Source organism: Brachionichthys hirsutus, chromosome 19, assembly GCF_040956055.1.
Source record: "Brachionichthys hirsutus isolate HB-005 chromosome 19, CSIRO-AGI_Bhir_v1, whole genome shotgun sequence".
In the NCBI taxonomy this organism is placed as follows: Eukaryota; Metazoa; Chordata; class Actinopteri; order Lophiiformes; family Brachionichthyidae; genus Brachionichthys; species Brachionichthys hirsutus.
The window spans coordinates 11863207-11876799 of record NC_090915.1 but is presented as its reverse complement, the minus strand read 5'-3'; the positions used below and the strand labels follow the sequence as shown (position 1 = coordinate 11876799).

Here is a 13593-nt window from a genome sequence, read left to right as displayed (position 1 = left end):
CTCCCTCTACTGCATTACTCTAACACACATGCCTACAAACACTTCGTATTACTCTACATCAGTGTTTCCCAACCTTTTTTGAGCCGCGGCACATTTTGTACATTTACAAAATCCTGCGGCACACCACCAACCAAAATGACTCTAACACGGTACATATTAGATTAGATGACCTTTATTATAATACATATAGTTAATAATATAGTTTTTTAATGTATTTTTACTTGGTGGGAAACCTGGGGCTGTTTGGATGAACACAAAATGGATATCCTGCAGTAATGGTAGAAAGACACACACAAAGCTCTTCCTAACCCTCTTCCGAAGCTGTGTGGGTCCTGAACCCAGGCAAGGCATTCCGTGGAGGCTGAATAGAAATAAAATGACAACTTCTCCTCAAGAGTTTTCAAATGTGGGCCAATCACCTCGCTCATTGCAGCAGCGTTCCCATCATGCAGTTTCTCGGTGAGAGGGAACATCTCAAGATGGCCGCGTTAGGGCGGAGCATCTCGTTTACCTTTACAAGCTGGCAGTATTAATGTTTCTGCCACAGTGTGGGACTTTCTGATTTAGCTACAAGTTCAGCAACGAGGTAGCTAGCTTTGAGGGCTCTCTCCTTTACCTTTGAGGTTTCTCTAAAAAGAGTTCCCTGTTTCTCATTGTTTGTACGTAAGCGTACAGAATAGTCCATCGGCTTGTTCTGAGCGGAAGGGTGTTCCGTTTGGAGACGGCGTTTGAGCTTGCTTGGCACCATGGAGTTATTGGATAGCTTCTCACCACACACCAAGCCCAGCGGAGTCGGTGCCGTTGCATCCCCGGTGAAAGTGAATCCAAATGAGAGATAGCTTTTGCTGTGTTGCCCCGAGCTCACCGTCTTTTCTTTATTCTTTTGTCGACCACTCATACTCGGGCCTTCATCTGGGTCTGGATTTTGTCCAGGGCCCTGTTCTGCATTTACATTTTCTCTTCTCAAAAACGTCTCCATCAGTGTCACTTGCTCGTCTTGCTGTGATCCCAAACTGCCACTGAGGATGACCCTCCTCAAAGGGAACCGAAGCGCTCACAAAGTGTAGTAGGCAAAAGCCAAAGCATGAAGAACTGTATTTTGGGAAATATTTGTTTTCTGTTTTTTAATAAATGCGTTTTTTTTTCCATCTGCCACACTGTAAATGCAGCACAGTTGCGTGACATTTATTTTGAAGTGTGCGCTCTTATTTTGTAGTGCAAGTAAAAGTTGCTGTACTAGAGTTAGCGGCAGAGAGGAACTGAGCGACACCGTGCTCAGGTGCGACGCTGGAGTCTGAAGAGCGATCTACGGGCGGAACACACACTTTATTACAGCACAGACACCCGACAATGGTTAATCAGGTGATATTAGATCATTTCCCGCGGTTGGAAAACACTGTAATACAGTAACAGTCGTGTATATTTCTTATTAAACACAGCCAATGCTACCTGTACTCTTAATCCTAAATTAGTTATACTGTACAGTACAGTAATTCTATATGGAGTACACTATTATCTCTCTCCCTATACAACAATAATAATACCTTTACCAGACCAATAGTCAGGAAAGACAAGGTGAACTGTGTGTGTGTGGGCGGTGTGCTGCACTGGAGGTGGGTGTGGCATCACCTGTGTTGATCAGCACTGGGCCCTGCCTCAGCTCAGTCTCTGTACATCCTGGGCCATGCCGGGCTTAGCATAGCATAGCATTTACACCGCTGCACTGATGTATAGCCTCGACCTTCCAGACCGGAGGGACCAACCTGTGGCCGCTGCTAGTCTGCAGGACTCCCCCACCTCGCCTTCCTCGCTCCTCGTGTCCAGTAATTGTAAAGTGTGTTGGCCGCTGCTTGTAGAGCTGAGTCTGTGGTTTGGTGAGTCTTGCATGTGTGGGTGTGGTGTGGAGGTCAGGGGTTATGGGGGACCCAGACAGCCTCCCGTAGGGAGCTGTTAACACCTCATAGAGGTCAAAGGGGCCCAGGGTGGCCCTCAGCAGAGCCGGGCTCCTAATGAGAACCCCCCAGCAGCGAGTTCCTAACAAGTCATTGCTGCTCTCTCCACAGGGGGAATCTGAAGATTTGTTACCTATAATTCATGCTGAACTCATTCCTCAGATATTCATGTGATCCATGGTACTTTAATTAAATCTAGATTTGATAATCATTGTGTTTTGGTCATTAATCAAAGCTGCTGTGAAACTCTAACAGCTGGTTCTATTTCTCTGCTTTTTATCTTCCATTTCATGTTGTCTAAATGTTGGTTCAAAATTAAAAGAAATATTCAAATATGATGTAATTGATTGGATTGTTCTGTTTTATTCAATTCTTTTTTAATCCACTGAAAAAAGTAATAAAACCCTGTTTTTTAAGCATACATTTCATACAACATGCAAGCTGTAAATCATTCGTGATGAGAGCAGGCTTCTCATGTCCTCAAACTCTCCATGAGACACAGTCAAAGCTCTGAGTGATGCATCAGGCCGGACGTTTCTAATACCAGCAGACAGATGAGCAGATATTGCATTCCTGCCAAAGAGTGCAATGAAGACATAATTATGCAGCGGCGGCGATGGGGAGGCGGAGCCTGACGCGTCTGATTCAGGCCATCAGTGGAAACACGATAATGGCTGTGTTGATTAGTGAGATTACTTTCATGCTGCTGCCATTAATCCACGCCTAAACAAACGTATTCTGGGGGTCACTGCTGTGTGTGTGTTAAATATTTTCTTTTTCTTCCTATAAATGTTTATATTTTTTGTGTTTCTTATGTATTTGGAAAACGGCGTATTAAAAAAATGACAAAAATGTTGAAAAACTTGGTATTAACAAGTATTTGATGATATAAAATAAAACCAAACATTTTGTGCTGATGAACCTCCCTGTGGGATCCCCTGCAGGATCTTATTAATTAACACATTGCTTTAATTGATTACTCTCTGCACCAAAGAAAATCCTCCATCCTTCCCCTCCTCAAGAGGTCCCAGAACACACACGCACACACGCACACACACACACCCACACCCACACCCACACCCACAGACACACACACACACACAGCCATGTGTCAGATGGTGCTGAGTAAATCAGGTCTGACAATAACACCTCCCTTGGGTCCCATACATCACAGCCACAATTCAGACCTAATGGAGGTGTGTGTGTGTGTGTGTATGTGTGTGTGTGTGAGAGAGAGAGAGAGAGAGAGAGAGAGAGAGGTCAAGCTTTGAGTTCGGCTTGGTTCAGAGCAACAGTTTAACAGTAGCTGCAGAAAAGTTTTAGGATAAAACTTGTTCCTTCAAAATGATTTTTTATGTGTTGAAATATAGAAACTGAAACATTTTAATTTCAGTTTCTCAGAATTGCACTGAACATCTAAGTGAATAATAATAATAATAATTATAATAATAATAATAATAATAATAATGATAATTTACATTGTGCATGATTAATTTACTCCATATTTGGTGGTGGTGAAACTACTGTTGTAGACACAGCTGCCCGGGGTAGATACATCTACCCTGGGGTGGATGCAGCTGCCCTCCCTCCTCCCTCTCGTGTCCTGCGGACGACTCCTCCCTCTTGTCTCCTGCGGACGACTCCTCCCTCTTGTCTCCTGTGGACGACTCCTCCCTCTTGTCTCCTGTGGACGACTCCTCCCTCTTGTCTCCTGCGGACGACTCCTCCCTCTTGTCTCCTGCGGACGACTCCTCCCTCTTGTCTCCTGCGGACGACTCCTCCCTCTTGTCTCCTGCGGACGACTCCTCCCTCTTGTCTCCTGCGGACGACTCCTCCCTCTTGTCTCCTGCGGACGACTCCTCCCTCTCGTGTCCTGCGGACGACTCCTCCCTCTTGTCTCCTGCGGACGACTCCTTCCTCTTGTCTCCTGTGGACGACTCCTCCCTCTTGTCTCCTGCGGACGACTCCTCCCTCTTGTCTCCTGCGGACGACTCCTCCCTCTTGTCTCCTGCGGACGACTCCTCCCTCTTGTCTCCTGTGGACGACTCCTCCCTCTCGTGTCCTGCGGACGACTCCTCCCTCTTGTCTCCTGTGGACGACTCCTCCCTCTCGTGTCCTGCGGACGACTCCTCCCTCTCGTGTCCTGCGGACGACTCCTCCCTCTTGTCTCCTGCGGACGACTCCTTCCTCTTGTCTCCTGTGGACGACTCCTCCCTCTTGTCTCCTGCGGACGACTCCTCCCTCTTGTCTCCTGCGGACGACTCCTCCCTCTTGTCTCCTGCGGACGACTCCTCCCTCTTGTCTCCTGTGGACGACTCCTCCCTCTCGTGTCCTGCGGACGACTCCTCCCTCTCGTCTCCTGTGGACGACTCCTCCCTCTTGTCTCCTGCATCCCATTTGACAAAGTGCATTTGGTGCTTTGTTTCACTCTCTCCTCAGTGAACCGTGGATTGACGGCTCAATCTGACGGAGTGATTTGGGATTATCGCAGCTATTTGTTCAGAGAAATTCATTCTATAGTCAGGAGACTCCTTTGTTGTGGAAACTCCCACACCTGCTGTGTGACAGGTGTGTTAAAGGTGAGGTACATTCATCTGTAGAGGACTAAGGTGAGTAAAATCAACACACGGCTTCTTCCTGTCTCGTCCCAAACACAAACAGCCACATTACCTGATTACCTGACCAGGTAGGATTAACACAGCTTTTCAAACTAACTCTCACCACCAAAAATTCTCCAGGTCGAGTTTCACACTTTTTTCATGCAACAGCGTTACCTGCGTCTGGAATTATTCAAATGACCTGGGTGGAGCAACTCTGGATTGGGGGGGGGGGGGGTTCTTCTACTTTTGCCCTGTCCCACCTGGGGTTGCCACTTCACCCTGTCCTTTGCATCGTCCTCCCCAACACCAGCCACTCTCATGTCCTCCCTCACTACGTCCATGTCTCTTCTCCTGGGTCGTCCTCTAGTCCTGTCCTTTGCATCGTCCTCCCCAACACCAGCCACTCTCATGTCCTCCCTCACTACGTCCATGTCTCTTCTCCTGGGTCGTCCTCTAGTCCTGTTCCCTGGCAGTTCCATCCTCAGCATCCTTCTACCAATATAGTCCCTGTCTCTCCTCTGGACATGTCCAAACCATCAAAGTCTGGTCTCTCTGACCTTGTCTCCAAAACGTCTAACCTTCACTGTCCCTCTTATTGTCTGAACACCAAACTTGTCCATCACTTCTTCATCTCCTCTATTTCCTTCACCAACATGCCCATTGAGGTCTGCTCCAATCACGACTCTCTCACTGCTAGGATGCTCTGAACCACTAAGTCCCTCCAGAACTTCTCCTTCTCCTCTAACTCACCTCCTACCTGTGGAGGTAAGAACTTCTCCTTCGAGATAGATAGATAGATAGATAGATAGATAGATGACAGAAACGTCACCACTTCCATATACACTGCAGTTTAATCTGCTTAATTGAAACTGGAATAACTCAACTAATGAGGAGGTTAGGGGGGGGGGGGGCACCTGATCCCTCCCCCTGATCCCTTCTTGGATAATGGATGCAGATTCTGTTGTCTTGGGGCAAACAGCCGGTAATCTCTGGATTGAAGAGCCGACTCTGAGACAGCTGCTTGTCGTCTGGTTTCAGTGTTCATGTGTTTGAATACAAAAAGAACAGCCGACTTGATTTGGGTGACAAATTTATTAAAGTCCTGTTGTTTCATCATAAATCATCATCATCATCATCATCATAACCAGAAGGAATAAATAAGACATTAAGCATTGTTTAACATCAACAAACCCACGTCATCGTACAGCAGTTCTTCTTCTGGGGTGAACGAGACACTGAGAACACACAGATGCATAGAAATAACCATTAAAGACACCCCCCCCCCCAGCAAGGGATTATATAAAAATAAAATCTCCACGATGATCAACGACTATATATTGTTTATATATTTATAGACATTTGGCAATGATCAGACATGTTAGATTCTGAACTTGGTTCTGCACCTTGGAGGGGCAGCGGGCCCAGACGGTTTGTCTCTACTTGAAACCAGATACTTTATAAAGATCATGGTGGCGTCTCCAAAACCAGGTTCAGTACTGAAGGAGGTCTTCCTTCCCCCTCCAGACAGAGAGATCCAAGTCCAGCAGGCCAGTCCTGAATGCGTAACGGCCAAGTCCCTGTCCCAGAAGACTGATGGTGACCAATCAAAACTGCCCGTGGTCTACTTCATCCAGCCAGGAGGCAGGACTGGCAGGAAAATCTGGGTATCCTCCACTACTGCCTGTGGACAGGTCTGAGCTGGGGCCATTGGCACCCCCAACAGAGACCCTGATGGCAGGGTTGATCCCGGGCCCCCCTTGGGTCACGATGGAGAGGCCGGAGTCAGGGTAGACCAAGCTGGAGATGAGAGGCTGGTGCCGGGGTAGCGGGTGCGGCCCTGGAGACTCAGGATGGCCGTAGGGGCTGTTGGATCGGATGTCGTGGAACTGATCCTGGGAGGGGAGAACGCCGTGCTCCAGGGGAAATGAGTTGTGGTTGTTCCCCCCCTGGCGGCCTCCTATGCCTGGGGAGGAGTCACTCAGGTTGCTGTAAATGCTGTTGGTTAGCCCGAGTTCTGACATGGGGGGCTCATCTGTGAAACAAGGATAAGGAGCTGATTGACCCGGATCTAAAATGACAAGTTGGTGTAACCAACATGCTAACATGTTCAGGCGTCCACCCCGACTGGACTCTGTTACCATGGAGACTCAGCCCGATTATTACCGGCTTCATGATGCTGTTTCAGTGTTCACCTGTGAAGGACACCTCGGCATCGCTGTCCATTCCCTCCTCCTGGATGCTGTCCTTGTCCGATTTGGAACCCCCCCTTGACCTCTTCATGTTGCGGAAGTATTGCCCCCACCTCTGCCGACCGGCGTCTTTCTTCAGCCGTTTCTCTTTAGCCCTCCTGTTCTGGAACCAAACCTGATGAAGAAAATGACATTTGAATTCCTCAGGTTAAACGGTTTGTCTGTTAACTGGACAGATCACCAGGTTGAACAGCTGATTGATCAATCCACTTAGCATGACTCGTCACCAACAGTTTAGTTAAGGGAGGGCGGGTGCACAATTAAGGTGTCTATTTAGGAACAGAACCCTAAAAATATCCCATGATGCTTTGAGTCATCACACAGGTCTGGGTGTTCGTCCCTGATTTTGCATTAAAAGCATTCAAATTTTAACTTGCAGGACTTCCTTGGGGGCTTCCTGCCTTTTAGTGTGGGGGTGACTGGCTGGACACACATCTAATTAAGTTCAGGACAGCAAGATGTCCTCCTCCTGAGGACTGTTTTAATGTCGGAAAATATGCAATATCCTGAGATGATCGATCGATATATTTAGACCCCCCCCCCCCCAAAAAAATAGTGATAAAAATCAACTGTTTTCAACTTTGTGGAATCTGTTAATAAATGTCCCGTTTCTTTTTGATTCATCTCAACTGAATTGTTTCATTTAGGAGCACATTCATGAAATTCCTCCCAACTCTCCTCCTCCTCCTCCTCGCTGAATAATGAGGAGCATTTTAGGGGCTTCCATCTCTACTTTTGTCCTTGCAAATAAAACAATATATATGACCCCCCCCCCCCACAGCAGACAATATGCAGCCATTTTAGCATTGTTAACGAGCATGCACTTAAACCAAGCTCACTTTCATGTGGACTTCATTTTCCTCCCGTGCCATAAATTCCCGGATGCACGCACTTATTCGTGTCAGTGCCACACCGGTCCGGACGTTAATGGAAACCCCCATAATGGGTCATAATGTCCTCTACCTGCACGACCCGCATGTCCAGGCCCGTCTCCGTGGAGAGCTGCTCCCGGACGTGGCGTGCGGGTTTCGGGGAGTTATTGTAGGCGTTCTTCAGCGTCTCCAGCTGTTTAGCCGTGATGGTGGTCCGGGGCCGTTTCGCAGTGGAGTCCGCCTCTGAAAGAAAACGGAACGCAGTGAAGGTTTCCGCTCTGACGTGTCAAATAAAACGGTGTCCGTAGATGTGAATTAAGACTGAAGGTTAACCCCGACAGAATCCGTCCTTGCGCAGCGTTTCGATTGTTTGCTGACTCCAAGTAAAAATGATTTATGACAACAACAACATGGGGACGACTCGGATGAGCTACACGAAACTCCGACACACAGCTGATGGCATAAACCGGTCCTCACGATCTACGTTCTAATAAACCGTAAATGGATGATTCCCTTCGGCCGTTAAACCGGACCCTGCATCATGTCTGCGCGTCTGTTGGTCAGCAGCAGAAACACAAACCCATCTCCCAAATGGATGCTGCCCTCTCATTAGTAAAATACACGTGTGTGTTTTTAGAGAAAACTTCTTTTAACTCGCCGCATTAATCAACAGTCGGTGTCAGCAGTAAATTATCAAACAGATGGGGAGATAAAACCGGACCGTGGCCGGTCTGCCCGGTCGGAACAGATGAAACGTTTAGTCAATAGGGCCACGAACACGAACACGAACACGTAAAATCATTATTACTATAGAAGAATTTGTTATAAACAGTTAGAAATATCACGGGCCGGCGCTGGTGCCAAATAATAAATGTATTATTCTGAGGTCAATTCATTTTTCATTTTATTTTAGGGCTTTTGTCTTTCTCAAACGAACACATATTTTCGATCAGCTGTTCATCCTGTACAATTATTTGTTTAGAATAACACAACACAACAAATCTTTATATTATTATTTTACTAATTTTAAAAATAAATGTCACAGCCTGAACATGACGGCTGACCTCGTTGTCCCATCAGAAACACCCAAGCCCCCCCTCACTGAAAACGGGTCGTTCATGAAAGCGGCGGAGCCCACCTCGCTGTTTGGCGGTCTCGTAGTCGGCCTTGCAGACCAGCCGGCTGTCCTCCATCAGGTAATACTCGTCACCTGTGGCCAGCTGTCTCTTGCACACGATGCAGGCAAAGCAGTGCAGGTGATACACAAAGTCCTGCGCTCTCCTCACCACCTGCGTGGGCGGGATCCCCTGCTGACAGGCGGCGCATTTGGTCCCGAATCTCCTTCGGGGAATCGATGATTTAAAAGTGGCACCACAACGTCTTATTTGAATCAACACGTGCACTATAAAGGTTCGATACTCACTTGAAGAAATCCTCCTTGCAGAACACGCCGTCTCCTCTGCTGAAGCATTTCTCCGCCAGCTGCGCCGCGCAGTCGCTGCATTTCAGGCACTTGCTGTGCCAGTGGCGCTCCAGCACTTTGAGGATGAAGCGGTCCGCGATGTGTTGGTTGCAGCCCGCACAGACCGGCACATCTGCGGGAGACGACGGAGACGCGTGCGTGATTTCAGGACGGCCGGAGGCGCGCATTGCGCCAGATGTGTGCGCACTATAGGGGTCCTTTCGATTATTATCTGATAAACTAATTACACAGAATAGATGACGTCGGAATTTTCATCTTAAAAAAAGCATTTATTGGAATATGTATGCTTAACATTTAAATTTTTTGTTTTTATAAATTAACAATGGCAGATCAAGTAAATTGTATTTAATCAAATCAGCCTCTTTGCTTTGTTTCAAACGTTCATTTCCCAAATAAATGTAATAGAACAATGTTTTTCTTATGAAAATCTAATTTTAGTAAAACAGTAAATTGTTTAAAAAACGACAAAAGATTTATTTGTAAATCTTTAATAGGAAATAAAAGCAGCTCGTCCATCCGTCTCTGGAAGGCCGCAGAATAAATACAGCGTCGCAGCAAACACACAAACAACAACACGATTAGTGGAAGAGATCACCTCAACCAGGTGTTATTGATGACGTCATTTTAGGGATGAACTTTCTTTCGTCTAACCCCTATCCTTTATAATGTAGCTGGATACAACCTACATTTTATATTGATTATATTGGTGAATTATTTGATCAGTTCGTATAGAGTCAATTGATTATTTTTATGTCAACAGGAAGCGCATTTGTAATGAATGTATTAAATTATTGTTATTATTAAACATTTATTAGAGATTACTGTATCTTAACGTCCATGTAAGTAAATAAATAAATGTTTCTCAATAAATAAGAAAGAAAGAAAGAAAAGAAAGGGCGCTGAAGCCGAACAGAAAGAGAAAATAGCGTTTAAAGCGTCATGGGTATAGAATAAAGTATTATTATTATTGTTATTATTATTATTATGGTTATGATTATTTTATAATGATGATGCTGATGATTATGATTATGCTGTTGTTGTTGTTTATAACAAATAGCCAAATTCCCGCATTTCCTCTGATTCAAAATGATTAACAGCAACTCCGTCAGACGTTTTCTTTACAAGAAATAAAAAAAGGAAAATAAGCTATTAAATGAGAAATAATCAACCTTCTTTTCTTCAGTGATTAAATGAGGCTCGGGCTCGGGTTCGGGTTCGGGTTCGGGTTTGGGTTCGGGACACCTCGTTCCATCCGTGCAGGAAATCGCATTCCTATTTTCCGTCGTGGGCGCTCCGTGAAACATTAATGCGCCGTTTCTTCTAGGATCACCAGCACAGGTACGCGCTGGGAGCCGAACAGGCGCATCCAGGTCATCATTAATTCAGCGTTCTGAACCCTAACCCTCAGTAAAGGTAGAGAGCGTCCCGGTCCAAACCAGGGGTCCGAGCAATGTGCTCACAAAACGGGATCTACTCAGTATTAAAACCAGACACCCCAAAAGCTTCTCACGTAAACGCATGATCTCATTTTGGAACAGGTGATAATTCTGCGTCACGAGTCATGACCGGAAGAACAACAATTGATCAAAGAGAGAAACGGGCCATAAGACGTCAGTTGTTAAATGCAGACATGAGAACGAGCCGCGTAAAGCCTTTGCGTAAAAGTTGCATATCCGACCTGTGGAGGAGGAAAGACATGTCTTCCATCCCGGAAAGACATGTCCTCCATCCCGGCAGACAAAAGCTGATTGTCCCGACGGAGTTCGAACAAACGAAAACACAAAGTGCAGCATCCGGGTTCCAAACCAGGCCAATAATTAGACAGTCCAAAGCAACGACCCATATTTCTGATCAGATGGTCCAATCATTGAGCACAACAGGAATAACGGACCCGACCGGTTCGCGGCTACCTTTCCGCATCTCCAGGAGCATCTCCGCGTTATTCGGTGCCTCGTTCGGAGAGTTCCGCTCAGTGTCCATCTCTCATTATCGGTCCTGTTCGGTATCTGTCCGCGCTCACAAGGCAGGTGTTGTCAAATTCGGCGAGCACGAGCGCGTGAATGCTCTGCGCTCTTCGCTTTTATCCTTCATGTGTTGAAGCCTGAGTCGGATTACGCTGCGCCGTTTCCCGGGCGACAGGGAGGTTGATTAACATCAGCTACCGAGCACCGGGAGAAAAAGCCAACCGAGTTCTGGTGCCCTAAGGATCGTTACATTACGTTACTCAGTGAAGCGTTACAATCATGGCCAGCAAATTGAATTGAATTGAACTAAATGACACGGAAAAAACATCGGAATTAATTTTCTTAAATCCATCGTTCAATTTGTTTATTAGACCCAAATTGAAATAAATCATTTTTACAACTGTAAAAAAAAAAAAGTTCTTTAATGTTAAACGTCTCAATAGTTTCTGCTAGACGCCTACGGAAAGAAATGACGTCATTTTGCTATGATTTTTCATAGTTAAAATATATTCCTAAAATAGATTATAAAATAAATAAATGGGGTGAAAGGAAATAAAGTTTCTGCTTTGTGGTGATTTTTGTTTATTATGGCTATTATTTCAAATTAATCACACACACACACACACACACACACACTCCACCCCGTGCACGTGTTGGTGCTCAGGACAAGTGTTTATTTAGGGGAGAGATTGGCTCTTCAATAATATGTTGATCGGACCAACACCCCAATGAATTTTATTGACACTGATCTTTGGCACAAAAGAGCGCCGGGGGAAATCACGGCTTGATCCGCGGCCGCTGATCGATCGCTGATCGATGTCCTGCTTGACCGCATCTCAGAAGTGTATGAAGGAGGTTTGGGAGAAAGGTGCGTTTATGGGATCCTCTTACTTTTCAACTTTGTAATCATTTTACGTCACATTGAGCCCGACGGTCACGTGACAACAAAGCGATAAAATAAGCGTCGGCGACGGTCGGGCTGAAAGGCGCAAAGCATGACGGGAGAAATTCACGTCATTAGTTTGACGATTTCTGCTTTGATTTATGTTTTTATACACACACACACACACACACACACACGCGCGCGCGAGCGCAAACTTCTCCCCACCAGATAAATAAATAAATGTAGTCCAGAAACAGAAACTCGTGACTGGTTGCCATGGCCGCACCCCGCCGACCTCAGGTGTCCCACCTGTCGGGGCCGCAGCGTCCCACCTGTCGGCGGTGTTGCGCCGGCGGGCTGCGGGTTCAGGGCCGTCGGCCTGCCTGCAGGCTGCTGTCGCCGCGGTGGGTCCGGTGGTCTCGCTGCATCACGCGCTCCCGTTACACCGAGCCGCGGTGTGAGATGACAGCACGCGCATAACATCTGCTCGTGCAACAATAAAGGCTCATTACGCATTCATAACGTCCTCCACGCGCAACGCAAAGAGAAGCGCGTCTCAACAGACACGGAGCGGAGACGCGGTGAACGATGGGAGCATTATTCAGACCCGCAGCCCCCGCATCATGCGCCGGTGCGCGAAGGCCGTCCAGAAGGATGCGTTTATTTTTAAAGGTTTTATTTTACAGCTGTTTTTTATTATCCAACGTAACACATAAACACCCCCGATTAAACCGGACCTGCTGAAGGAGGAAGCGGCTCTTACCTTGGCCCGAGCCGTAGCGGGACACGCTCCCGGTGTTTAGACAGCTTGACCCCGGGTGTTCAAGCAACATTTCGATAATGCTCCAAGTAAAAGAGAGAGAGAGAGAGAGGAGAGAGAGACGCAGAGACCTGCGGGTTATTTAAACCCGCACTTTCCTGGAGGCTCGTGCTCGATCTCCTTCCTCTGGTCACCAGCAAAGTTCAATAGGTTGAACGTTGAATAGTCACCAAGGTGCTCTGATGCCGCGGAGATGGAGCTGCGGGCAGCGCGTCTCTGTCCAGGGTGCTGAAGGGGAGTTTCTCAAAGGCTGGAGGCGTGTGCGCCGCTCCTACACACACACACACACATACACACCTACACACACAGCATCCCCTCCTCTTTTGGACGTTTACGTTGGAGAGCACGTGTCCGTCCGTCCTTCATGGGCCAATTGGGTTTCGCTCCAAATGTGATTATGATGCCTTTTTATGGCTGCGTGTTTCTTTTGTTTGGCTAAAAATAGCTTGAGCGACACAGGTGGAGGTTCTGCATGCCGTCAGGTGCACCAGCCGTCCTGCTGCGCCTTTTAGTCCATTTACACAAACAAAAATGACGTTTTTCATCTCATTTATAAGGAATTAAATATGACGCCACTCCACGGGACATTTAAATAATTATGGTTTGAATACATTGATTTAGGTATTTTGAATAACTGCGTTCCTATTTTATTTGAACCCATGCGCTGCCATGCACCAGAAGGCAGAACACTCCTGTGACGTATAGTGCTACGTGCTAACGCTTCGATTCAAGTCTAGCCGCCAGACACTGGGCTTTGCAGCGGTGTCAGC

At 46.8% G+C, this 13593-nt stretch overlaps 1 protein-coding gene across 1 annotated transcript; it reads right to left on the bottom strand.

Annotated features, from left to right (window-relative positions):
* Window positions 1-6156: 6156 nt before the first annotated feature.
* Window positions 6157-11136, bottom strand: lhx3 (LIM homeobox 3). Its single transcript, XM_068752882.1, has 6 exons — window positions 11067-11136; window positions 9097-9268; window positions 8812-9014; window positions 7765-7916; window positions 6745-6916; window positions 6157-6584 (listed from the first exon to the last, which is right to left on the bottom strand). The coding sequence occupies exons 1-6, from the start codon at window positions 11134-11136 to the stop codon at window positions 6157-6159; spliced, it is 1197 nt and encodes a 398-aa protein (XP_068608983.1).
* Window positions 11137-13593: the final 2457 nt, after the last annotated feature.

Coding starts and splice junctions, on each gene's coding strand:
- lhx3 (XM_068752882.1), bottom strand. CDS start 11,136: ATGGACACTGAGCGGAACTCTCCGAACGAGGCACCGAATAACGCGGAG. Junction 9,269..11,066: donor GCTCCTGGAGATGCGGAAAG/GTAGCCGCGAAC, acceptor CGTCTCCCGCAG/ATGTGCCGGTCTGTGCGGGC. Junction 9,015..9,096: donor TGCAAGGAGGATTTCTTCAA/GTGAGTATCGAA, acceptor GATTCCCCGAAG/GAGATTCGGGACCAAATGCG.